Source organism: Gallinula chloropus, assembly GCF_964237585.1.
Source record: "Gallinula chloropus genome assembly, chromosome: 1".
Classification (NCBI taxonomy): Eukaryota; Metazoa; Chordata; class Aves; order Gruiformes; family Rallidae; genus Gallinula; species Gallinula chloropus.
Genome location: NC_140085.1, coordinates 215,776,808 through 215,799,519, shown reverse-complemented (window position 1 = coordinate 215,799,519; position 22,712 = coordinate 215,776,808). Strand labels below are relative to the sequence as shown.

Sequence of the window (22,712 nt, the reverse complement as noted above, 5' to 3'; positions counted from 1 at the left end):
CAAACACTTTGACAGCAGAGCATGCCATCGCCACGAAAGCCTTAGCAGCTCCTGAGGCAGTTGCCTGCTCTGTTTTTATGTCCTCCAGAGTGGAGGTCACGAGTCTCCAAGCAGTGGCAAGTCCCTTTGCCTCCTTGTCTCCCCTACTGACTGTATCCCATAACTTATCCCCCACCCCTTGCCAGGTGTTTACACTGAGCACCAAGTGTGGTTTGGTTGAAAATCCATGATCACGACACCACGGCAACAGATGCCTCAGTGTTGGCTCATTGTATTCTACACCTCTCTCTCAGAGGATTCTTACTAGTACCTTGACTATGGTCCCTTCTTCACTAGTTAAATGGTTCCCCACAGCTGCACCAGCTGCTCACCTTCTTAGGTGTAGCACTGCAGTGTACCTTTTTTCCTCCTCCCAGGGTTCTCTTCTTTTCCCCGTCTCTGAGCACAGTCCAGCCACCTCAGTGAATTTTCCAGCTGGTCGTCTCCTTCAGGGTTTCACTGACTTCTTCAGTCCCAGTTTCAGGATCACGTCGGGGTCACAATCTGAGGAGAGAAAACAATGGGCAGCACGCAATCAATATGAATCAAGGTGAAGCTGTTTATTGAGAGACATCACACAGATCTCTACAGTGCCCTGCCCAACGCATTGCGGAGAGCAGGAAAGAAGCAGATAGAAAGAACTCCACGCAAAAGGGAGAATCAGGCAGCTTGGTTTCCTCCACCGAAAGGCAAAGCCCAGGTCTGGAGGAGCATCTGGGAACTCGAGCCACGCGAAGCACCGTACCTGACTTATTCTCCAGAGCCCCTAAACCCGTCTGCAGACTCTCAGCAGCAGCAGGACTCGCTTTTCCGGTCAATGCATTGTCTGCACGGTCACCGACTTGACTCGAATCTTTTCAATGTCCACTAAGTCTGGTGTGGGAACAAGCACGCCCGGCTCCTGAGCATTCCTCTGCCGCACCAGCTGCAGGTTTTCCTGTAGCTCTTTCCAAGAGCCGTCTGCAACGTGAAACTCTCTCAATGTTGCTTCAGTGGGGCCCTTTGATGGCTTCAGAACGCGCTTGCGCACGGCCTTCTCCAGGACGGCATCTGCAAGGGCAAAGCACAAGTCCAGACCAGCTCCTCCTCTCCAGCAGAGCCGAGACCAACGTAACCATTCCCAACAGAGACACCCGAGTGGAAGACCTACTTGCTAGGGCCCGTCTCTTACAGTAGCTGAGGTTGCAGGTGTTTGCTGACAAGGAAACAAGAGGCAGAGCAGAATCTGTGCTCCATTTTCGTTCATGGCCATGTGGTAAACAAATTAAAACCCCCATCAAACACCTGAATCCACTGAGACCAGAAAAAAATAATAAAATTCAAAAACCCCAAGCCACAGAAACCCCCAAAACCCAATTAGAAAAACCCAAACAAACGCACCAAACCCGGAATCTCCAGACACCACAAAAACCGCAACAGAACCCCGCAGTGCTCTTGCACCAAAACAACCCCATGTGCCAGAAAACCCACAAGTAAAAAAAGAGATGTAAACCCACACCCCCAGATCCCCAAAATCCAAGAAAACCCACAAGCCCCACCAACCTCCCATATCCAACTATAAACAACCCCAGAAGCAATGCCTCAAAAAGCCGGAATCAAAACTCCCTGGCCTGGGTGACTGTTCAGCAGGATCCTTTATTGCAGCGCTGTGCACACGGGATGGATCGCTCCTCCCAATGTGTGTGCCCATTAAAGCCCAATTTCTCCTATTTATACAGATTAACTCTACAGATTCATTATCGTTTCTAGGAAAAGGCAGAGTTGTGCAAATTATTTCCAGGAAACAGTCTGTTCCCAAAACATTCAAATTCTTCTTATATTAAAGCTATATTAATTAATTGCCTCTTAAGCTACATCTGTATCAGTCTACTCAGCGTTATTATATTTCACTGAATCACAATCCTGCACCGACCCCACTCACCCCAGCCCCAACGCAAAGCCCCACAGAACCCCGATACCCCCAAAACCCAGCGAAAACCCACACGCCTGAAAAAATCCCGCACCGCCTCCTTCCCCCCCACCCCGACCCCGCCGGGCACCAAAGCCAAACCGCTGTGACGGGCCGCAGACAGACAGGGAGGGCAGAAAGCCGGCCCCGGCAGGGAGCCGGGCGGGGAGCCGCGGCCAAGGAGTGAAATCGCCAGAGCCAGCTGGTAAACGCTAAGGGGGAGAAGAACGTACCGGCCGGTTCAGTTCCAAGAGCGGGCTCAAGCCGTGACCTCAAGGAAAGGCTGCCTGGCCTCCCCTCCCCTCCCCCTGCACTTGGAGCGCTGCCCCAGGGATGCCGAGTCGGCATTTCCTTCGGACACGCAGCGACGAGGGGGTTGTGCAGCCCCAGGCGGGTGCCGAGCACCACACGCCGCTCGCTCGCTCCCGCAGAAGCGGCAGCCGGAGCCCCCGAGGCTGCAGATCAGGACGGCTAACGACAGGCACCCCGAGCACAGGGACCCGAGACAAAGCGCGCAGCCCCGGCGAGAACGCGGAGCGCTTCACTCGCCCGAGGAGGCGGGAACGCTGCTGAGCGCCGCCCCAACGCCAGCCCCGACCCCGCTGCCCTGAAGCACCCTGAAGCGCCCCTCCCCGCCCGGCCCCTTCGATGCGGGAGCGATGCCAGGCGGTGACTCACCTCACCCGTGCCGGCTGCTCGGGAAGAGGAGCTCTGGTCCGGCTGGATTGCCAAGGCCCCGGCGCGCAATGCCCTCGGAGCCCGGACACCCCATCGGGGCGGCGGAGGCGGCGCCTCTCCGGGAGGGAGCGCGGAGCGGGCGTCACGCAGCCGGGATCGGCGGCGAGAACCGAGACGAATTTCGCGCGCTCCACGGCGCATACGCCATTTACCCGCCAGAAAGCGCCTGCGCCGGGCACACTGCCCGGCATCCCGCAGGACCCCATGTCTCCTCAAGGCGCATGCGCAGGGTACACCTCCCGGCATGCACTAGGACATAACTGCGCCACAAGGTGCATGCGCAGGGTACTCCGGGCGGCTTCGGCGCGCTCTACTGCGCATGCTCCCCCGTCCTGCGATGCTACCGTGTCGCGGTCGCTAGGCAACGCACTCACACTCACACCAGCGGTAGCTCATTCCACTCACACAAAGAGTTCGTCAAATCTAAATCAATATGAAAAACTCAGTTCCTTGTAACAATACGCCAAGTCAGTATCAATACATCAGTGCCACCAGGGCAGCGACTCCCCTTGGGAAGCAGAGCCCAGCCTCCTGTGCGACAGGCAGCAGTTCTCCCTCTCTGACCAGTTTTTCTCACATTCACCACACCAAAAACCGTTTCGAAATTGTACAGCAACCCCCCTGTTTACATATAAAACATTCAAACACAAACAACAGTTTACACAGAAAGTTTTCAGAGTTTAAATCTGTCACACACTCTGTCCGTCTCCAGCCAGTCTCCTTGGGGAGATTCGGAACCGTGGAGCTGGACTCCACATTCGCTTCCCAGTCAGACTGTCTCTCGCTCACTCCAACACTCGAATCATTCAAACAACATGCTGTACCAGGCACAACAATTTCTTGCATATGCAAAGCGTAACAATGGTTATGAAAAATCCCAATTATAACCACAGTGATGTAAATTTCAATCCCTATGGGCTGCAGGATATTATAAATTATAGCTAGCCAAGTGGTAATTTGCCAAGAAGGCTTGCTTGTCCTTCCCCTGCTTCCTATACAGTCATTAGCAGGTCCACCCTGGATCATCCTGCATCAAGTTGCAGCGACAACCTCAGATTCACTTGCTTTACCAACAAGATCACTAGCAGCTGCTCTATCAGTCAGCAAATCCCAAAATACCACAGGGCCCAGACCACTAAAGGGACTCACCTATTTCCCTAGGAGATTCCTGCAAACCTTCTGTTGGGCAGAGTTGTGGACAGCCCTCAGAGATTCCCTTTACAGGATTCGAATGCACCCAGAGGCAAGCATTACACTCTTTACCATGTATAGGACATCTCCTTACAGCTTATAGGTAACCCCTCCCAAGTACAACATACCTTAGTCCCCTGGAAATGGTCCTTGGCTGTCCCCGCGGTGATCTGAATGAGTAGGGGAGTCCTCACAAGAAGTCTAGGGGATGCCCAGAGCAGTTCTGTCCTCAGCAGGTCCCGCAGCCAGACAGAGTGAGTCCCATCTGGGTCGCCAACTGAAGCACAGAAACCGACTTCACAACTCACAAGGAGTTACAAAGAAGGTGCATGGGGGAATCACTCCACCACAGACGAGCATCCCAAACACAGCAATTCACCGGAACTATATACAGTAGAACGTTACATATGCATGGAATTTTGCAATACTCTTATACATATTCATAGCCTGTCCCCGCTTCATATTAAAATTAGTCCAGGAAGTCATTTCCATAAACTCCTCCCAATTGCACCTGCGCATTGTCTCCTGGTGGTGGTCGTCAGGGGTCTCAGCGATGAAGGCTCAAAGTCTTCATCAGGTTGAACTTTTCACCTCCTCCCCCTGGCACATGCGTAGTTGTGATTGTTCCAGATGGGCACAATTATCCTTGGGATGTTTCCTTCTTATCTATCCCACGCACCACCTTCCTTGGGATGCTTCCTCCTTATCAGTCCTGGGTCTGCTTTAAATTCTTTCAAGAATGCTAATCACTCAAGAATAATTATACTAGAGTTGTTCAGAGGAGACATTGTTTATGCAAGCTCACCTCTGACATAAGGCACTTCAAACTATCCTGTTAGCCAGCCTCCCCTTCGTAAGCATCTTGTTAGCAAGCACCCTGTTTCAAGATCACTATGCTCAAAAACTTTTATGAAGCGTAAAGACTTGAAAACCAAGGCTAATTTCCCATCCCTATTTCAGCACTGCTTCCCTTCTGGCCACAGGGGAAGCGTTATCAGTTACACCTCCCAAAACGGGGACTTCCAACAACACACTCCTCACCAAGGGGCTTTTTTGGTGCAGGGGTTTGTGATGTGGTTTGGTTTATAGTGTGTGGGTTTTGTTGGTTTGTTTTTGATTTTTTTTTACCCCAGCCCTAAATCCTACCTGAAAATAGTCAGCTGAAAATCGTCCTGTGCCTTGTCCTCTTCTTGTGCCACTGCCAGAGAGTGTCTCTGCCTTCTGAACTGAGCAGTCAGGCAGCTTGTTCTTCCTGGGACTTCTCAATCAGCCAAAGTGAGCTCCTTAAGTGCTGGTCAAGCAGTAGCCTCCTGTGAAGGGCAGCAAGGGAAGAACTTTTCAGCGTGGTCACAAACACTGCCCTTTCAGCCAGCCGAGAGAGCAGGAATGGGAAACTTACACATAGACCTAAACTGATACCTGAGCTTGGCCACAACAGCCTTAAAACTTCCTCATAAACCGGTTGATTCTGAGGCCAACCAAGGCAGAACACCTCTTGGCTAAAACAGTCATGAAAACAAGAAAGCAGGGAGATTTCTTTGCCTCCAGCAGACTCCAGCTGCGGTTCAAGAACACTGCAGAAAGTATACCCCTCAGGCTCATCAAAATATATTCTCAGAAGAAAGTCCTGGTGAAAACCAAATACTATGGGGGTGAGGGGTGCAATATAGGGCACCCAATACAGTGCCCTATGTGCTTTTTCAGCTCTAACAGCATCCACTTTCAAAAATGCTCTGAGTCCAGCAATAGCTCCCAAACCAAACATACAAGCACTGAACGATGCTCCTGTTCTGAAACCTCCTCATGTAGCCCACAAGCACCCCTCCGACCCTGGGGCTCAGGGCTTTCCTAGCTGAGGGAATGGTCCTAACAGTGCCCTACATCATTTTGCAGCTTTACCAGCATCAACCTTCAAGAATGCTGTAAATCAGTGTCACCAGAGCAGTGATTCCCCACTAGGGAACGGAACCCCAGTCTCCCCTGTGAGAAGCAGGAGTTCTCCCACTCCACTGAACCACAGAGTAGTGTGTGGTTTCCAGTAGCCTGGAAAGAATACAGGGATGCTGTTCAGACTTGCAGAGATGGGATCAGGAAAGCTAAGGTGCAGATGGAACTGAACTTGGCAAGAGATGTTAAAAACAACAAGAAGGGATTTGACAGGTACATTGGCCAGAAGAGACAGGCCAAAGAGAACGTACCCCCCTTGGGAAATGAGAAAGGAGAATTGGCTGTGACTGATGAGGAGAAGGCTGAAGTACTGAATGAGTTCTTTGCCTCGGTCTTCTCTGGCAGCCAGGATTCTCATCATTCTCAAATCCCAGAACCTTGCATCCCTAGAACTCAAGGTGGGAAATGGGGGAGTAAATCCCCCCCCACTGTAAGAGCAGAGCAAGTCCCAGACCGCCTCATGAGACTGAATGTCTACAAGTCTCTGGGGCGGATGACAGGCATCCCAGGGGCCTGAAGGAGCTGCTGATGGGGTTGCTGAGCTGCTCTCCATCATATTTGAAAAGTCGTGGCTGTCAGGAGAGGTCCCTGGGGACTGGAAAAAAGGTCATGTCACTCCCATTTATAAAAAAGGGAACAAGGACGACCCAGGGAATTACAGGCCAGTGAGCCTCACCTCTGTGCCTGGGAAGATCATGGAACAGATCCTCCTGGACGACATGTTGGAGCACATGAGGGAAGAGCATGTGATCCGGGACAGCCAGCAGGGCTTCACCAAGGGAAGGTCATGCCTTACCAATCTGGTGACCTTCTATGATGGAGTGACAGCACTGGTAGATAAAGGGAAGGCGACCGATGTCATCTACTTGGACTTGTGCAAGGCCTTTGACACGGTCCCCCACCACATCCTTCTCTCTAAATTGGAGAGAAGTGGATGTGATGGGTGGACCATCCAGTGGATAAGAAACTGGTTGACAGACCGTAGCCAAAGGGTGGTGGTCAATGGGTCTGTGTCCAGGTGGAGGCCGGTGACAAGCGGGGTCCCCCAGGGGTCTGTCTTGGGACCGGTGCTCTTGAACATCTTTATCAGTGACATGGATGATGGAATTGAGTGCACCCTCAGCAAGTTTGGGGGTGACACCAAGCTGAGTGGTGTAGTCGACACCCCAGAAGGAAAGGAAGCCATCCAGAGGGATCCTGACAGGCTGGAAAGATGGGCCAGGGGAACCTAATGAGGTTCAACACTGCCCAGTGTCAGGTGTTGAACTTGGGATGGAAGAATCCCAGACACAGATACAGACTGGGAGAAGAGCTCCTGGAGAGCAGCCCTGCTGAGAAGGACTTGGGGATTGTGGTGAATGAGTAGCTTGACATGAGCAGCAGTGGCTCTTGCAGCTTGTAGGGCCAATGGTATCCTGGGCTCCATCAGCAGAGGGGTGGCAGCGGGGACAGGGAGGTGATTGTCCCTCTCTACTCTGCCCTCGTGAGGCCCCATCTGGAGTCCTGTGTCCAGATCTGGGGCCCTCAATACAAGAAGGATGTGGAACTGTTGGAGAGGGTTCAGAGAAGCCACAAGGATGATTAGAGGGCTGGAGCACCTGCCCTACGCAGAGAGGCTGAGGGAGCTGGGCTTGTTCAGCCTGGAGAAGAGAAGGCTGCGGGGGGACCTCACTGCAGCCTCCCCGTCCCTGAAGGGAGCTTATAGGCAGGAGGGGATTCGACTTTTTAAAAGAGCAGATAATGGCAGGACAAGGGGGAATGGACTAAAGCTAAAGGAGGGAAGGGTTAGATTAGATATTAGGGGGAAGTTTTTTACAGAGAGAGTGGTGAGGGGCTGGAAGGGGCTGCCCAGAGAGGGGGTGGGTGCCCCGTCCCTGGAGGTGTTCAGGGCCAGGTTGGCTGGGGCCCTGGGCAGCCTTGTGTAGCTCCAGGCCTGGAGGTTGGTGTCCCTGCCTGTGGCAGGGGGGTTGGAGCTCTATGATCCTTGGGGTCCCTTCCAACCCAGACCATTCTATGATTCTATGATTCTATGCTGTTATACACTGCAGCCCTCCCAATTCCCCTTCCCTTTTCCTCCTCTTTCTCCCCATGCTCTGAAGGCCGCCCATGTGCCACATCATGCTGACCCTGGGCTCCCATCAGATGGTGCCCCTGATTTACAGGGAGATGTCCCATAGCTCCTGTCCCAGATTCTCAGCCTGTGCCCTTCCCTTGCCCACGTTGGGCAGCCCTGCCTGCCGACCGAGGAGGGGCTGCTGCCTGTGGGTCCCACTGGCGGGGCCAAGCTGCAACAGGGTGTCTTCTCTCTCGTCCTCTGCAGGGAGAACATGGAGACATCGATCATGAAGCGCCTGTCCCTGTGTGCTCCACTGGCCTCCATGGACTCCCTGAGGGACAGCAGCTCCACTCTCTATTCCTTCCCAGAGCCCTGGCCTGGTGCATTGGCAGAGCTGGAAGCCTTCAACCGATCTTGAGCCCTCCAGAGCCATAAAGCTGTTGAAGGGCCAGTGACAGAGGCAGGGCCAGCCCTTGTCAGGGACCCCACTCTGGAGCTGCTGCATGAGACTATCCAAGAGCAGGTCCTTGGCCAGGTCAGAGGCAGAGTTCAGAGCTGCATGAAAGTGGAGCCTTGTCCCAGCAGACACCCAGCCATGGCCACGGACAAGGTGCAGCTGGTCCTCAAAGTCATATGCACTCTGTGCAACACTGAGGAGGGGACCTAAGAGTGCCACAAGGAACTGCAGAAAGCTCTATCCCTTTGGCAAGGAAGCACCTCCCTCCAATCAAACATGCAGGAGGTGTTGGCCCAGATGAGGCTGCTGTGGATCAGACTGTGTCCCCGGTGCCTTAGGAAGCTCCTCGGATCCCCTTTGTCAGCACCACCAATGGCTGTGTGCCTCCTGAGCTGCATCCTGCCCCATCCTCAGCAGTCTGATGGGCAGGGTCTGTGCAAGCCTTGGGCCCCGGATCAGCATCAGGTCCCATAGGACAAGGCAGAACCCTAGGCAGGACAGCACCTGCACCCAGGTCAAAATAAAGGCAACTTATCCAACGGGGGTTTCCTGGCCATCGCCTGCATCTGCGCTGCAGGGCGGGGGGGGGGAGCAGGTGAGCTGGGTGCTCAGGGGGTTGGATGTTAAAAATAACTGATGGGTGGGGGCTGGATCTGGGCCTGAGCAATCCTGGCCAGTACTGCTATAAAAAGAAAGGGCATCTGGTTATCATCTCTCCTGCCAGCAACGGGTGAGCACCAAGAGACTGGGTGCTACGGGAGCTGGAGAGCCGCACCCTGAGCCTGCAACGAGACACAGGTATGGCTTCTCACTGGTGTTCCTCCAGGGGTTTGCTTCTGTCAGGAGACACCACAGACCATCAGGCTGTCAGGGCTGTGGGACCAGGCACTAGGGACACCAGCCTCTTGGCAGGGTCTAGTGCAAGTAACGGTGTTGGGGGCTTGGCCAGTGCTGGGGTTGGGGTCTCACCCAGTGCCAGATGTGCGGCCGAGCAGGGTGCAACTGCGGGTGCTCGCCCCAGCCTGTGCTGCTTCACAGCCAGCCCCCTCTCAGGCAGTGGCCCCCCCTGAGCTGACCCTGCTCTTGCTCCCCCACTTCTCCAGCCACCTGTGGAGGAACCAGCTGCTTCCCTGCACGCAGCACTGCAGATTCTCCCAGGATGGCTCTGCCTGCCATGGAGCATCTGGCACTGGGCTTGGCACTGCTGTCTGGGATGCTGGCCACTGGCAGCACCCCATGCCGGCGGGACCTCAACCCAGTCACAGAGGTGGCACTGGACATGGCCCGCACCTCCTTTGATGACCAGTACCAGGGCTGCAGCCACATGATGGAGGAGGAGCTGGAGGAGCTCAATCGCACCGAGTTTGACACCAACAGCAACTATGCCAAAGCCTGGACCCTTGCTGCTGCTGAATGGCAGAGCCGGAGGGGTCACATGCCCCAGTCGCTGGTGCTGCGGCCGGCACAGGCCATCGCCCTGATGGCGTACACCCTGCACAACCCTCCCCTCTACCGGGACTTCAATGTGGCCGTGCGTGAGGCTGGGCGCTCCCGCGAGCAATACTTGGGCACCTTCCACTTCAAGGTGCTGCATTTCCTGCTGAGTGAGGCCTTACGTGCCCTGCGGGATGCCCGGCCCCACCATTGCCACCACGTCTACCGGGGTGTCCAGGGCATCCGCTTCACCGCCCAGCACCATGAATCCATCCGCTTCGGGCACTTCGCCTCTGCCTCCCTACAGAACAAGAGCACCCAGCACTTTGGCCAGGACACCATCTTCTCGGTGGAGACCTGCTACGGTGTCCCCATCAGGGATTTCTCTTTCTTCCCTGAAGAGGAGGAGGTCCTCATCCCACCCTTTGAGAGCTTCACGGTTACCAATGTCACCCGCAAAGGGAACAGAGCCCTCATCGAGCTCCGCTCCCAGGCCACACACAGCACCTACAACTGCGAGTTTGTGAAAGGTGATGTCCTGGGGGATGGTCCTTCCCCACCAATGGGGTGTGGGGGACAGTGTGGCCCCATTCCACCAAGTCTGCAGGGAAAAGGGGATGTTGACTGGGAGAAGAGTGATGGGAGCAGCTTGACCTTGGGCACACAGCCTGGTACATCTTCCCAGCTGCTCTCCCCTGAGGTTTGCAACAGGGCCCTTAGCGGCAAACGCAGTGCAGCGTGGCACAGCATGGTGCCACACAGTGTGGCACAGTACAGCATAGCACAGCACAGCATGGTGCCTGGTGAGGGGTGGCACAGGGCACTGCGTGCAGCAGCCATGCTAATGGTTGGTTTCTTTGGCAGAGAAGCGATGCAAGAACCAGCCGTGCGTCTTCAGTGCAGGTGAGCTGAGAAACCCCCGGCAGCTGTGGAGAGCAGACCCTGTCCGGGCACCCTGTGCCCCCCCAGCTGCTCCTGACGGCTCCTCTTTGGCACCCCCAGGCAAGAATGGTCCTGGGGACCCCCCACGCCTCTGGGGATTCCTCCTGGCAGCCACAGTCCTGGCAACCGCCGCAGGAACCTGAGCTGAGACACCACCACTCTCGGCACCACGGTGAGGGAAAGGTGTCCATTTCCACCGGCTTCATGGAGACGCTGGGACAAGCTGGGGCAGCCGGAGGGCTGGGGGCATGGGGACAGCCATGCTGCTCAGTCCTGCTGTGCTGCCATTGGCCCTGGTATGCCACAGCAGGGCCGAGACATCAGTGGAGCGGGCATGAGACCTTTCCCTGCCTCACAGAGCAATAAAGACTTGCTCCAGGACTGGGGAGTCTCCGGCTGTTTCCTACAGCACCCTGGCGGCACCCTGGGGGCAGCTGGGGTGGAGCTGCAGCCCACTCACATCCCCAGCCCTCCCACAGCCAGCGCATCCCACAGAGTGGTGCCCACAGTGCAGCTCTGCTCAGGGGGTGAGGGGGGCATCTCCAACTGGGGGTCTGTGCCCCTGCCTACCCGTGGCTGCCTGCAGACCAGGGAGGGGGGCGGTCACAGCCCCTGTCAACACCGAAGGAGCAGGGAGGGGTGGGCACCAGCAGAGCCCTGACAGGACAAGACGGGTGTGTGGCTGCCCCATGGAGCAGCACATGGGACTCAACAGCACCGTGCCAGGGGACAGCCCCAACCCCGCCAGATGCAGAGGGGGACATGAAGGGCCCTGCTCCCTGGGGTGTCCCTGTGCCCTAGAGCTCCCCACATTCCTCCTCCCCTGGCACAGGGTGCAGCTGTCACGCCAGGAGCCTCTGGGACAGCAGCAGTGAGGTGGCCAGCACGGTCAGGAGCAGTGGCCACAGCTCTGGGTACTGTAGGGTTTCATGGGTGACGTGAGTCCCCTGAGCTGCAGTGACAGTCAGACACTCATAGAATGCTCAGGGTTGGAAGGGGCCTTAGAGAGCACCTTGTTCCAACCCCCAGCCATGGGCAGGGACACCTCCCACTAGACCAGGTTCCCCAAAGCCCCATCCAACCCAGCCTTGAACACTTCCAGGGATGGGGCAGCCACCACCTCCCTGGGCACTCTGTGTCAGGGCCTCACCACCCTCACAGTGAACGATTTCTTCCTCATATCCAGTCTAAATCTACCCTCTTCCAGTTTATAGCCACTGTCCCTCGTCCTATCGCTCCATGCCCTCACAAACAGTCCTTCCTGGCTTTCTTCTAGGTCCCTTCAGGGGACACACCCCCCCCCCCCCCCCCCCAGGCAGAAAGGCAGGACACGTGCTACATGGTTTATTTCCAGCTTGTTGGATTTTTTGGGCTCAGGGTACAATGGGGGGGATGTGGGTGCACACCCTGGCACAGCTGCCCCGGGTTGGCTGGGACCCCTCAGCTCTGCAGCTGGAGTGGCCTCAGCCAATGCAGGGTTCCTGCTGTCAGGCTCCTGTCTCTCCATGGGGGACTACCCTCATGGGGCACCCGTGGACACTAACTGTCCCTGGGGAGTATTGTGGGCAGTGGGTGATTCAGGGTGGTGGGTTCACAAAGCCATCAGGTAGCTTTGCCCAGGACCAGCACACTCATCAGGAAGACCATGAGGAAGAAAACCCACATGAAGAAACGGTCCATCACTTTGGCCACCTTCTTCCACTCGCCGGTCCGGCGCTGGGTGGCTCGGTGGCGCCGGAAGCAGCCAGCGATGTAGCCAACATTCTTCAGCAGGCCATCGTGGTGGCACAGGCAGCGGTCCCGGGGGCAACCCTCTGCCTCAACACCCACCTCCCCTTTCCCGGTGCTCTCTCTCGGAATCTCGGCATCCTCCCTGCCCGCCCGCTCGCCCAGCACCCGCTGGGGACTCTTGCAGCTCTCGCCCACCTCGTAGACGCAGCAGAGCCGGGCCATGTGGTGGAGGATGAGCCGCCTGGCCCAGGGGGGCACAGGCCGGGCCCCGGGGCCGCAGTGGTGGATGTTCATAATGAAGATGGTCAGTGCGGTGGAGGCCGTGATCATGGTCATGGTGGCGATGTAGTATTTTCCTGCGTGAGCAATGGGCTGTGACACTGAGGCAGAGTGGGGTTAGAGACCCACAACCCTCCCCGCACCACAGCCACCCTGGTGTGGGTGCTGCCCGTGTCATACCGGCGCAGACCCAGATCAGGTCCTGGGTGCTGTCAAGGCTCACCGATGAGTGGGACGCTCTCCGAGGGGGGCATGCTCTCTGCCACCAGCAGCTGGAAGACAGTGAGGGCCAGCAGCACTGTCACCCCCAGTGAGACCTTCTCCCCCGAGTCAGCCGGCAGGTAGAAGCCAAGTGGCGCCAAGAAGGAGACCATGATGCAGGGCAGGAGCAGGTTGAAGATGTAGAAGGAGGCACGGCGGCGAAGGAGCAGGGTGTAGGTGACATCAGGGTAGGGCTCAGAGCAGCAGCCATATGTGATGACATTCCTTGTGGCCGGCATGCCCAGCACCTCCCACTCCACGTTCTCCACGAAATCTGTCAGGTCCCCGGTGTCCAGCCGGTTCTGGAGGTCAATCTGGTTCCCATTGTAGGTCCAGGAGCCAAAGGTGAGTCTGCACTGCTGCCCATCAAAGGGAAAGTAGGAGACATCCACCTTGCAGGAGCTCTTGGTGATGGCGGGCGAGTCCCACATGATGTGCCCATCGGAACGCAGCACCACGTTGGTCTCCATTGAGCCACCAAAGCGGTCGTCAGCACTGGAGAGGGACAGCTCTGGGGCTGGGATGGCCCCAAGCCCCACGTGGGGCAAGGGTCTTTGGGGCCAGGGCCAAGCATCAGCCCCTAAAGCCATGTTCCCTCCACAGGTCACCCTGCCCCTCAAAAAGGGGGCTCGGTGCCCTGGCTGTCCTCACATCCCAGCTGTCAGGTCAGTGCCAGGCACACCTCACTGCTGCAAATCCCCCGCACATCCTCTGACCCCCATGCATCACCCAGTCAGGGTGACCCATCTCCCTGTGTCACCCACACCGGGACCCCTCACTTGTGCAGCCATGCAGCCCCAAGGTTGGCGATAGGGGGGTGCAGGTGCGTCCCCCCCAGCTTGATTCCCCCCAGCTCCAGGAGCAGTGCGGGGGTCTGAGCACAACCCACTTGTTGTAGAGGATGATGTCCGGCCGCCAGACGTAGCTGCTGGGGATACGGATGCTGTCAATGCCGTCGTAGGCGTCCTTGTCCCAGGTAAGGTGGGCGTCCAGCCAGGCCTGGCGGACCCACAGGTAGGAGGTGAGGACCTGGTTCCTCTCATCCTGCCAAGGGAAGAGGGTGGGCACAGGAGATGGACCCCAGCACCACCCCCTGCCTCCCCTGGCCCCCAGCCCGGTGGCCTCCCTGAGTGTCTCTGGGGGCTGAGCTGCCTTTGAGGGGGCTGAGTTGGTTTGGGGGAATTGGAGAGGTCTGAGCTGGCTTCAAGTAGTCTGAACTCACTGAGGCAGGGGGAGCTGTTCTGGTTTTAGGGTGTCTGAGCTGACCTGGAGGGAGCTGGGCTGGTTTTGAGGGAGGAGCATCATCTCTGGGTTGAGCAGGATCCATGGGGGGAGCAGAGCCCAGTTAAGCTGCAGGAGGAGCCTGACTGGGATGTTTTAGTTTTGGATGAGCATGGGCTGCCAGTGCTGGTGCTGTGCCCAGTCACTCACCATGTCGATGATCTGGGAGAGGGTGACCTGGAGGGTGACATTGAGGGCCCGGTCCGTGTCGTCCACGGGGCGCAGGGCACTGGAGTAGTTAGCGAAGAGGTCGTGGAGCAGCTTGTAGGCAAACCGTCCCTGCGCTCCCTGGCAGCCTGTGGGGACCCAGACCGTGAGCACCAGCGTTGCAGCCGGGCCCCTCCCAGGGGACCCCCAGCACACAACTGTGGGGACCCACTGGCAGCAGAGAGGAGTGGGGGAGCACACTGGGACCCCCATCCCTCCTCACCGTCAGCTCAAGTCCCCCATCCCACCGACCCCTTTCCCCAGAGGGGACTGCTGTGGCTCACAGAAGGCTGGGGGACGCTCCTCTCCCTGCACCCAGGGCTGGGTGGGGGTCAGCGCCCCTCTCCACCCCTCCACCACTTACCTGGGGCCAGGAGGCAGCTGGCGAGGCAGAGGGCGAGCAGCGGGCGAGCTCCGGGCTCCATCCCGCCACGCTCCCGCCCCGCGCAGGTCCCAGGGGACACAGGGGGGCCGTGCTGCCTGCAAATGCCGGGGTGACGTCAGGGCTGGGACCTGGCGGGGGATGGGGGGGGGCACGGCCCCTCCCAGGGACTGACCGTCTCAGTGCAGCAAACCCCGTGGCGGGGGGTAAGGAGAGAGACCTCTGAGGGGCCATGGCTGGGTCCTGGTGGGGGCCGGGGCAGTGTTTGGGGGCAGCTGAGCCCCTTTGGGCTGGGTCTGGAGCTTCTGCCTGTCCGGAGCTGCCGATAGCTTCAGTCCCAGCCGGGGGCCTGTGGGGAGGGGAGGTCGCTCTGGAGCTGAAAGGGAGACGTCGGGGCACCGAAGCCCACCGAGTCCATGGCAGCAGGCGCTGGGAAGAGCTGAGGGCGGATGCTGCGGCCCCCAGGGTGGTGGCAGCACCATGCACAGCAAGGGGGATCCTGTTCTCCAGTCTGGGGAAAAGAGCAAGAAAGGGGAGAAGAGAATCCGGGGAGGTTAAGGAGAGACAAAGCAGCAAGTGGCAGAGATGTGCCTACACAGGGGCTCTGGAGCATCTCCCCAGCTCCGGCCATGCAGGAAGCCACCGGCTCCCACACTCGCACCTCTCTGGCACCTTTCCCACAACGATCCCTGGCAGCAGATGCCAAGCAGGGCACTGATCGGTTTTAAGGCTCAAGGTTTTGTTTCCAGGCAGTGAATTATTCATCCTCAGCCCAACGTCCCAGTCACACAGCTCCTCAGCCCCGGACAGCATCTGGGTTTGCAGAGACACAATTACAGTAATGGAAGGAGGCGAAGCCGGTGTGACCTGGCCCCCTGTGCAGCACGGCACAGCCGGTGTCATGTTTACCATGCAGCACAGGACAGCCACTCTGCATGGGCAAGAGACACCAATTGCTGCTGCTTTTACAGGGATTCCTGCCCAAGAGCTGGTCCTGGGGAGTGGGACCCCCCCCAGCCCCATTCTGCAAGTGACTGCCAGACTGCCGGCATCACCCACCTTGGGGAGAAGAGGTTGGGGTTTGTGCCCACATGAGGATCTTTATCTGTGGCTTATTTAACTCCTTTTTGAGCACACACATAGTCAGCTTTCAGCCCAACACCAGCCTATTCTGTGCCACCTTCTTCCAGAAATGCACCTTCAGAGGCATCTCCCACTCAGCACCATTCCTGGCCCTTCAGCCTCTGTCAGCCCCGCTCCTTCCACAGGATGTGATCCGTCCCTGAGGGAGCGGGCTGAGCCTGCAGCTCCCCCCATCCTCCTTGAAGCCAGGGGTGACTTTCTTTAGTTCCAGCTGTTCTTGGCTCCTTCCACAGCTCTGAAGGAACCTCCCCTGGTTGCCAGGACCTGTCAAAGGAGTCAGAATGGGCACACAGTGGCAGGGGCCGGGTCCCTCAGCCCTTAGAGCTGCACCCTACCGGGTCCACATCATACCAGTACAGACCAGCTGAAAAATGACATCCAGAACCTGTTCCCCATTCCCATTCCACACCAAGCCCCCTTGCCCCTGCTCTGCCAGCACTAACACCTTTCCAGCTGCTCTTTGCTTCCCTCAATAGACTCCACTCAGGGAGCAAGTCCAGCTGCCCCAGCACCATCCCTGCACCCTGGTCCTAAGAGCATTCCACCAACCCAGTGAGACAAACCCCGCCACCTTGTCAGCAGCGCTGACAAGGACCTGGGAGTGCTTGTGTCACCAAGCTCTCCATGCCCAGCAATATGTCCTCGTGGCCAAGGGGCTGATGGGACTTGGGAGCCTTGAGCAGAGCGTGGTCGGGAGGTCCAGGGAGGTTGTTCTCCTCGTCTCTGCTCAGCCCTGCTGAGCCAAGCTGGAGCTGGGTGTCCAGGGCTGGGCTCCCAGTTCAGGACAGACAGGGAGCTGCTGGGGAGTCTGGGGAGGGTACAATGTTGAGGAGGCTGGAGCATCTCTGGTGGGAGGGAAGGCTGAGAGAGCTGGTGAAGAGTGAGAGGGGATCCCATCAACACTGACCCATATCTAAAGGGGGTGTCAGGGCCCAGTGACAGGACAAGTGGCAACGGGCACAAACTGGAGCAGAGGAAGGTCCATCTCAACAGGAGGAAAAACTGCCCTCTGTGGGTGCCCAAGCCCTGGGCCAGGCTGCCCAGAGGGGTTGGGGAGTCTCCTTCTCAGCGGAGATGCCAGCCCCAGGATCCTGTGTGCCCTGCTCTAGCAGGGGATGGATGAATGATCTCCAGAGGTCCCTCCAAGCCCCGGGCCAAGGGTTCTGTGAATCCAAAGGACACATAAAACAAATTACCTTAAAAAACTAAAGGAAACAGCGGGAATACTATAAACATTTTATTTATTGTTTTCAAAAAGACAGGAAAATAATCTAGATCATTTATTTATAATTTTGTCTTTTTAATAAAAACCTTTACATAATCCTCATGCATAAAAGACCTTCCATGAGCCAATGCAGGGCAGCACTAGGCAGGCCAGAAGCTGTGCCTGCCTGCGGCAGGAGGTGCTGCAGCAGCCCTGAAATCAGAGCAGAGCCACAGCCAACTTCTCATCTTCTTCTTCCAAAAATAGTTGGTTTCTAAACACAGTGGGGGTAAAGACCGGACATGCCAGAGCACAGCGCTGCAGGCAGCTGTTCACTCACTGAACATTTGTGTGGTCCGCAGCCAAGACACTCCACTCGCCCGGGGCTGCCCGGCAGAAGCAAGGGGACAGCCCAAAGCGCAGGGCTCTGCTCCCTGGGCACCGGGTCTCTTCTGGCAGTTCTGCTTTCAGCACAGAATTTACCCCCTCAAGCAGCCTGGAGTCTTGGAACACGGTGAGGGTTGGGACAAGCTCCTCGCCGTAGCGGGTGCAGGTCCCTCCTCAGAGACCGGTGCGGAGCTGGCCGTAAGGCACACGCGGAGGTGCTGCCTCCCTGCTCCCCATCAGGGAGAGAGCTGCCTTCACTTTGGAGACAGAGAAATTAAACCACATTCGCAGCCTCCAAAGCAGCAACAGAACACAGGAAAAGACACTTCTGAATGTCAGTTCTTCCCCCCTCCTCCCCACCAAGCAAATCTCCAAGACAAAGCCCCAGTTAAAGCTTTTTGGGTGCTAAAGGTTCATCGTGTTGCCAAGTGCAGTCCCACCAAAGCGGGAGTCTGCAGAAACACCGCTTTTCCCAGGGAGAAGCGTCCCAGAACTTGCTTCACCATCCTCTGTGCTGCAACAGAAGGGGTGAAAAGGATCTCCCAGGAGATGAAGCCCACACCGCGCCCCCCTCCACAGGTACAAGCTCACCTGCAGACAGCTTCGGCAAGAGGCGCTTTATTGATTCTAAGAGAAGGTTGTGTGGTTGAGGGTGCCAGCCAGCAAGGTCCAACCAGTCCCAACGCTCCCCCAAGTTACAAAACTTTCTGCATCCCCCCACACACTAAAGCTGGTTTACACCTCTATACAACAACTTGCGTGGCTCAAGATGTTGTTCGCCCTCAGAAAAAGGATAAAGGTTAACAAACAGGAAAAGGTGTCCACCCGTGGAAGGGATCCCTCCTCAGTGAGTCTCGACTGTCAGCTCCCGCAGGTAAGACTGGGTGAGGCTGCGGAGCTCCTCCAGGGCGTAGTCCTCCGGCATGGGCAGCCGCCCGATGTGGGGAGCCAGCAGGCGAAGCGGGACACGCTGCAGGTCGGGCGTGGAGTCAGAGATGGGCTCTGGGGCGTGCTGCAGGCTGAGGACCACCCGCAGCAGGTTAGCTATGCGCTTGGCCATATCTGAAAGAGGAGGAAGAGGAGCCTTTCCACATGCTCTGGAGCGGGAGCTGACACACAGAGCACCTGAGCTCACCCTGCAGATCCTGAACCCTGGGGCAAAGGTGTTCTGAGCAAAGGATTGACAGAACCGCTTTCTCAGCTGCATACAGCCTTCCTCCACAAGCATCACTGAAATCTGGCCTCATTCATTAGCCCAGGCTGTTTTCTGCCAGCAGGCTCATGCTTTATTTGGCACCCGGTATGATGGACAGGACACTTTATGAGGCCAGACACTGGGTGCTGCATCAAGTGGGCAACAAAACCCACCTGAAACGGGGACCGGGTAGCGCTCCCAGAGCAAGAGGAGCCCACCAGCCACAGACCTCCCTCTCAGCAAAGGGACAGAGCCAGGCCCAGCCCAGCACTAGCTGGTATAAGCTTGGCTTCTCCCAGGGGCTGCCAGACACTGCTGCCACCATACCTGACTGCGCCAGGCGATCCTTCGCGTTGTGGCACTGGATCTGATCGATCCTGTTGCACAGCGACGTCACTTTGGTATGTAACCGCTCCAGCTCATAGGGGGAACAATCCAGCTGGGAACAAACGCAAGACTCAGTGCCCGAATCACTCGCAGCCTCTCTGACCACCAGCTCTGTCCCTTCTCCTCCTCCTCCTCCCATCACGCTCCACAGACCACGGCTGCAGCTTATTTTGACCAAACCTCTCTGTATTTTCAGAGAGGTACCATATCCTGTTTGTGCCCCAAGGGACACACGAACATTAGCACTACACAGTGAATAAGAGGTTAAAAAGCGGGACTGTGTGAGCTTCCAAACTGTAGGAAAACCCCCACAGCTGGTTTAGTTTATTACCTGTTGAATCCTATCAAGCATTTCAATAACATGGATGTAATCCAGGTAGACCAGCCCTGCCATCTCCCAGTCCTGGATGAGTGCACTGCGCTCTGGAGGGGCAAGATCTTCTAGGAATCCTTTCAGGTACTTGTAGTTTTCATTAATAATGGCATCTGAAATTAACACACATGTTACTAACAGAGCGGGAGTTTCTCACAAGTCAGGAACATGGACTGGTAAAGAAAAAGCAAGTACCAGACCGCACTCTCAGTCCTGTAACTCAGCCACGTCCGGAAACACTCCATTTATGACCCGAACAGCAGCAGTGCCCTGGTCCCTTGGGCACAGGAAGGCGGATGTGCAGAGGGCAAGTGCTGCCTGTCTTGCCTGACCATGGAATCGTCGTGCCAGGCACTAAGCAAGAGCTGGTTTGGAAGAGGCAGCCACTCTCCTGCTGCAGGAACATCCTCCTCCCTCATGCTACTTGCCACCCAAGGACTTTGGATCCTACCAGTACACATGCCATTCAGAGTGACAAAAATCAGGAGAGCAGACTGACCTGAGGCTAGGTGCCTGACAACCAGCCTGTGACACTGGTTCCAGTGCCCAGCCTTGAACAAGAAGAGGGCTTCTTTATGCTTGTCGCCTTCCATCCTCGCTCGAATGGCCTTTGCTTCATGAATCCACTCCGGGGGGATGCAGAGCCTTTGTGTCAGGAAAGTCTCCTTGGCCCAAGACTCTGGTGACTCGGCGAGGACGCAGTGCCGGTTTAGGAGCTCGCGCACTGCCTTCTCCCGCACGCTGGAGAGGAGAGGGGGAGGCGTCAGTCCAGCGATCAACCCTTCGTGTCACGCCACCACAACATGCCTCAACACAAGCAGCCAAGGACTAGAGGAGCAGCAGGGAATTTTTAGGAGAAATTTCTTTTCTGAAAGAACAGTTGGGCATCGGAAGGGGCTGCCCAGGGAGGTGGTGGAGTCACCGTTCCTCGGGGTGCTCAAGGAAAGGCTGAATCAGGCAGTTAGGGATGTGGGTTAGTGAGTGATAGAGGTGGGGCAGGGGGGATGGTTGGCCTGGATGATCTTGGAGGTCTTTTCCAACCTTAATGATTCTGTGATTCTACTTGCATTACCACTGGCCCCCAGAAGTAATACACAGGCTCTCTTTGGAGTGAGGGGCTGGAAAAGACCTCAGTCTAGTGCTATGTGTTATGGTAGCTGGAACCCTTAACTACAGAAGGCTCCTTCCACAGGAGTGTTACTTACAAGTTCCAGGTAATTTTCTAGTGACTAAGAGATCTGCTCCACAGCACTGGTCAGGAGTTGCAGCCACTACAACATAGCCCTATTCAACCTCCTGAAGATGTTTAACTAGCAGGATGATTCACTCCTTTGGCCATCTCAGCACACAATTTTTACGAGGGGGTTGAAGTTCACCAGCCCCACAGAGAAGCCAGGGTAGTTACAGTACCCACAGCACACCAATGAAACAGGCACCGTGCTATTTTTAAGGCAAAAACCACAAGCAGCTGTCACTCACTGCAAGTCAGGCTCGTGCAGCTGCACAAACACAGCCCATTCCCAAAGCCCCTCGCTCTCCAGCTGGGCAGCGTAGCTAGCGTTCAGCACGCCTCGGCTCTGCTTGAAGAGGTGGGTGTAGTTCAGGGTCCGGAGCACTTCCCACAGGTGCCAGCTCAGACGGTAGTCCAGAGGGTCGGATGTTATGCTCCTGGGATCGAGGAGCTGGTCAAGGTCATAGTGCCTGTAGGGGCAGATATCTGCAATGTAAACAGCTGATTATGTCTACATAACCCAGTCAGAAATGGGTGCTGCATAATTCCTTCCCTCCCCCACTCCAGTTATTCCACAGATGGGATTTACAGGGACAGGAGGCTTCAGTTTTGCTTTTTAAAAGCAAAGAGAGAGAAAAAAAAGGGGAGAGGGAAGAGGTGTGGGGAAGGAGGAGCAGCTGTTGAAACCTTTTGCTCTCCCTTTGAGTCTGTCACAGCCTTTTCTTTTGTATGTGTTCCTCCTGAAGAGCTCTCAGTGCCTTCCAAAGAGGCAGCTAGGGTAAAACACCATTTCCACACTCTTCAGACACAGGAAGCACCTTAAGAAAAACCCCACCATCGTGCTCCAAAGCTCAAGAGGCATCACCTAAACCCTTACCAGCCATGGGGGTGTCACCGCACCCTGTAAGGGTGTATGTGCAGGGAGGATTTCTGACAATGGTACGTGGTATGACAAACACTGAAGTCAATTACTCAGCCCTGCTTTGGGAACTCACAGATCAAGGCTTTTCCAAACAGTTTTTGAACTTTTTACCCATTTACCTGTCACTGTAGAGCTTTAACAAATGGAAACAGACATCTCTCAGAGGTCGCCCTGCGTTGTCGTCTTCCTCCATCACACAGCCAGAATCTTCCAGGTAAGGAGGCAGAGGGCAGCAGGCGTATTTCTGAGACTCTGATGTGTTCTAAAGGAGGAGTTGTACCAGTGAGGTTAAAAGACAGGACTCTGAACAAACCTGCGCTCCCGACTACACACAGCTCAGCTGCTTTCTGCTTCTACACACTCACACGACATTCAAAAGAGAGACCATAACCCCAAAACGCTTTGGCAGGCTTAACTTCACCTCATGCAGAGCTCTCAAAAGCCACTGTGTGCAGCGACAGTCAGTTCTCAGCCGGTATTCCACAGTGTCCAGTAGCTGGGAACCCCCACTGACCCCACGGCATCCCCAGCAGTGCCTCCCTGCAAGCCTCCTCCTCCTCCACACCTGAGCGAGCGGCACTGAACGCACCGAGTCATCAAGACCCATCGTACAGGGCCCTGAACTGCAGGGGAACTCGTGTCTTTCATCTCATCTCACCAGCCCAGGTCACTGAAACCCTCCCGACACATCGGCTGACGGACAGAGCAGCAGCCCTGAGTTCAGAGGAGCAATTCCACATCCTGCTGGATCCCAGTTATCCACCCTCCAGCCAAGCTCTGGAGTCAGGCTGCAGTGTGACCATCCCACTTCCTCAGTGTGAAGCACCACCTGAAGCTCAGTGCTTGACAGAGCTGCAGACTGGTACTCTGGAGCTCCAGACACATCACACTGACACAACTAACACAAGATACTCCTGTGGCGTTACACACACATCAACAGGGAGTTACCAGACATGATGCTGTGCTCGGGCTGCCTC

At 56.3% G+C, this 22,712-nt stretch overlaps 3 protein-coding genes across 4 annotated transcripts in view; 1 reads left to right on the top strand and 2 right to left on the bottom strand.

Moving 5' to 3' along the window:
- Positions 1–9,098: 9,098 nt before the first annotated feature.
- Positions 9,099–11,132, top strand: ART1 (ADP-ribosyltransferase 1). Of its 2 annotated transcripts, XM_084279618.1 has the most exons (5): positions 9,099–9,174; positions 9,480–10,340; positions 10,675–10,713; positions 10,813–10,924; positions 11,060–11,132. In XM_084279618.1, the coding sequence occupies exons 2-4, from the start codon at positions 9,536–9,538 to the stop codon at positions 10,893–10,895; spliced, it is 927 nt and encodes a 308-aa protein (XP_084135744.1). In that variant the 5' UTR covers positions 9,099–9,174; positions 9,480–9,535; the 3' UTR covers positions 10,896–10,924; positions 11,060–11,132. The 2 variants fall into 2 exon arrangements, with proteins under 2 accessions (XP_084135744.1, XP_084135743.1); XM_084279617.1 differs by having other exon boundaries at positions 10,813–11,127.
- Positions 11,133–12,354: 1,222 nt separating this feature from the next.
- CHRNA10 (cholinergic receptor nicotinic alpha 10 subunit) lies at positions 12,355–14,936 on the bottom strand (the record flags this gene model as incomplete). The annotated part of the gene is made up of 5 exons (XM_084260587.1): positions 12,355–12,839; positions 12,986–13,518; positions 13,913–14,067; positions 14,455–14,600; positions 14,876–14,936. The coding sequence occupies 5 exons, from the start codon at positions 14,934–14,936 to the stop codon at positions 12,355–12,357; spliced, it is 1,380 nt and encodes a 459-aa protein (XP_084116713.1).
- Positions 14,937–17,260: 2,324 nt separating this feature from the next.
- Positions 17,261–22,712, bottom strand: part of NUP98 (nucleoporin 98 and 96 precursor) — a gene marked incomplete at its 5' end in the record, with an annotated part of 40,313 nt that continues 34,861 nt past the window's right edge. Inside the window, 6 exons of the mRNA XM_084260575.1 lie at positions 17,261–18,689; positions 19,150–19,261; positions 19,541–19,695; positions 20,082–20,323; positions 21,062–21,283; positions 21,855–21,997. Of these exons, the coding sequence (XP_084116701.1) occupies positions 18,472–18,689; positions 19,150–19,261; positions 19,541–19,695; positions 20,082–20,323; positions 21,062–21,283; positions 21,855–21,997 (1,092 nt within the window). The 3' untranslated portion in view covers positions 17,261–18,471. The remainder of the gene's footprint in view (positions 18,690–19,149; positions 19,262–19,540; positions 19,696–20,081; positions 20,324–21,061; positions 21,284–21,854; positions 21,998–22,712) is intronic.

Coding starts and splice junctions, on each gene's coding strand:
- ART1 (XM_084279618.1), top strand. CDS start 9,536: ATGGCTCTGCCTGCCATGGAGCATCTGGCACTGGGCTTGGCACTGCTG. Junction 10,341..10,674: donor CAACTGCGAGTTTGTGAAAG/GTGATGTCCTGG, acceptor TTTCTTTGGCAG/AGAAGCGATGCAAGAACCAG. Junction 10,714..10,812: donor GCCGTGCGTCTTCAGTGCAG/GTGAGCTGAGAA, acceptor TGGCACCCCCAG/GCAAGAATGGTCCTGGGGAC.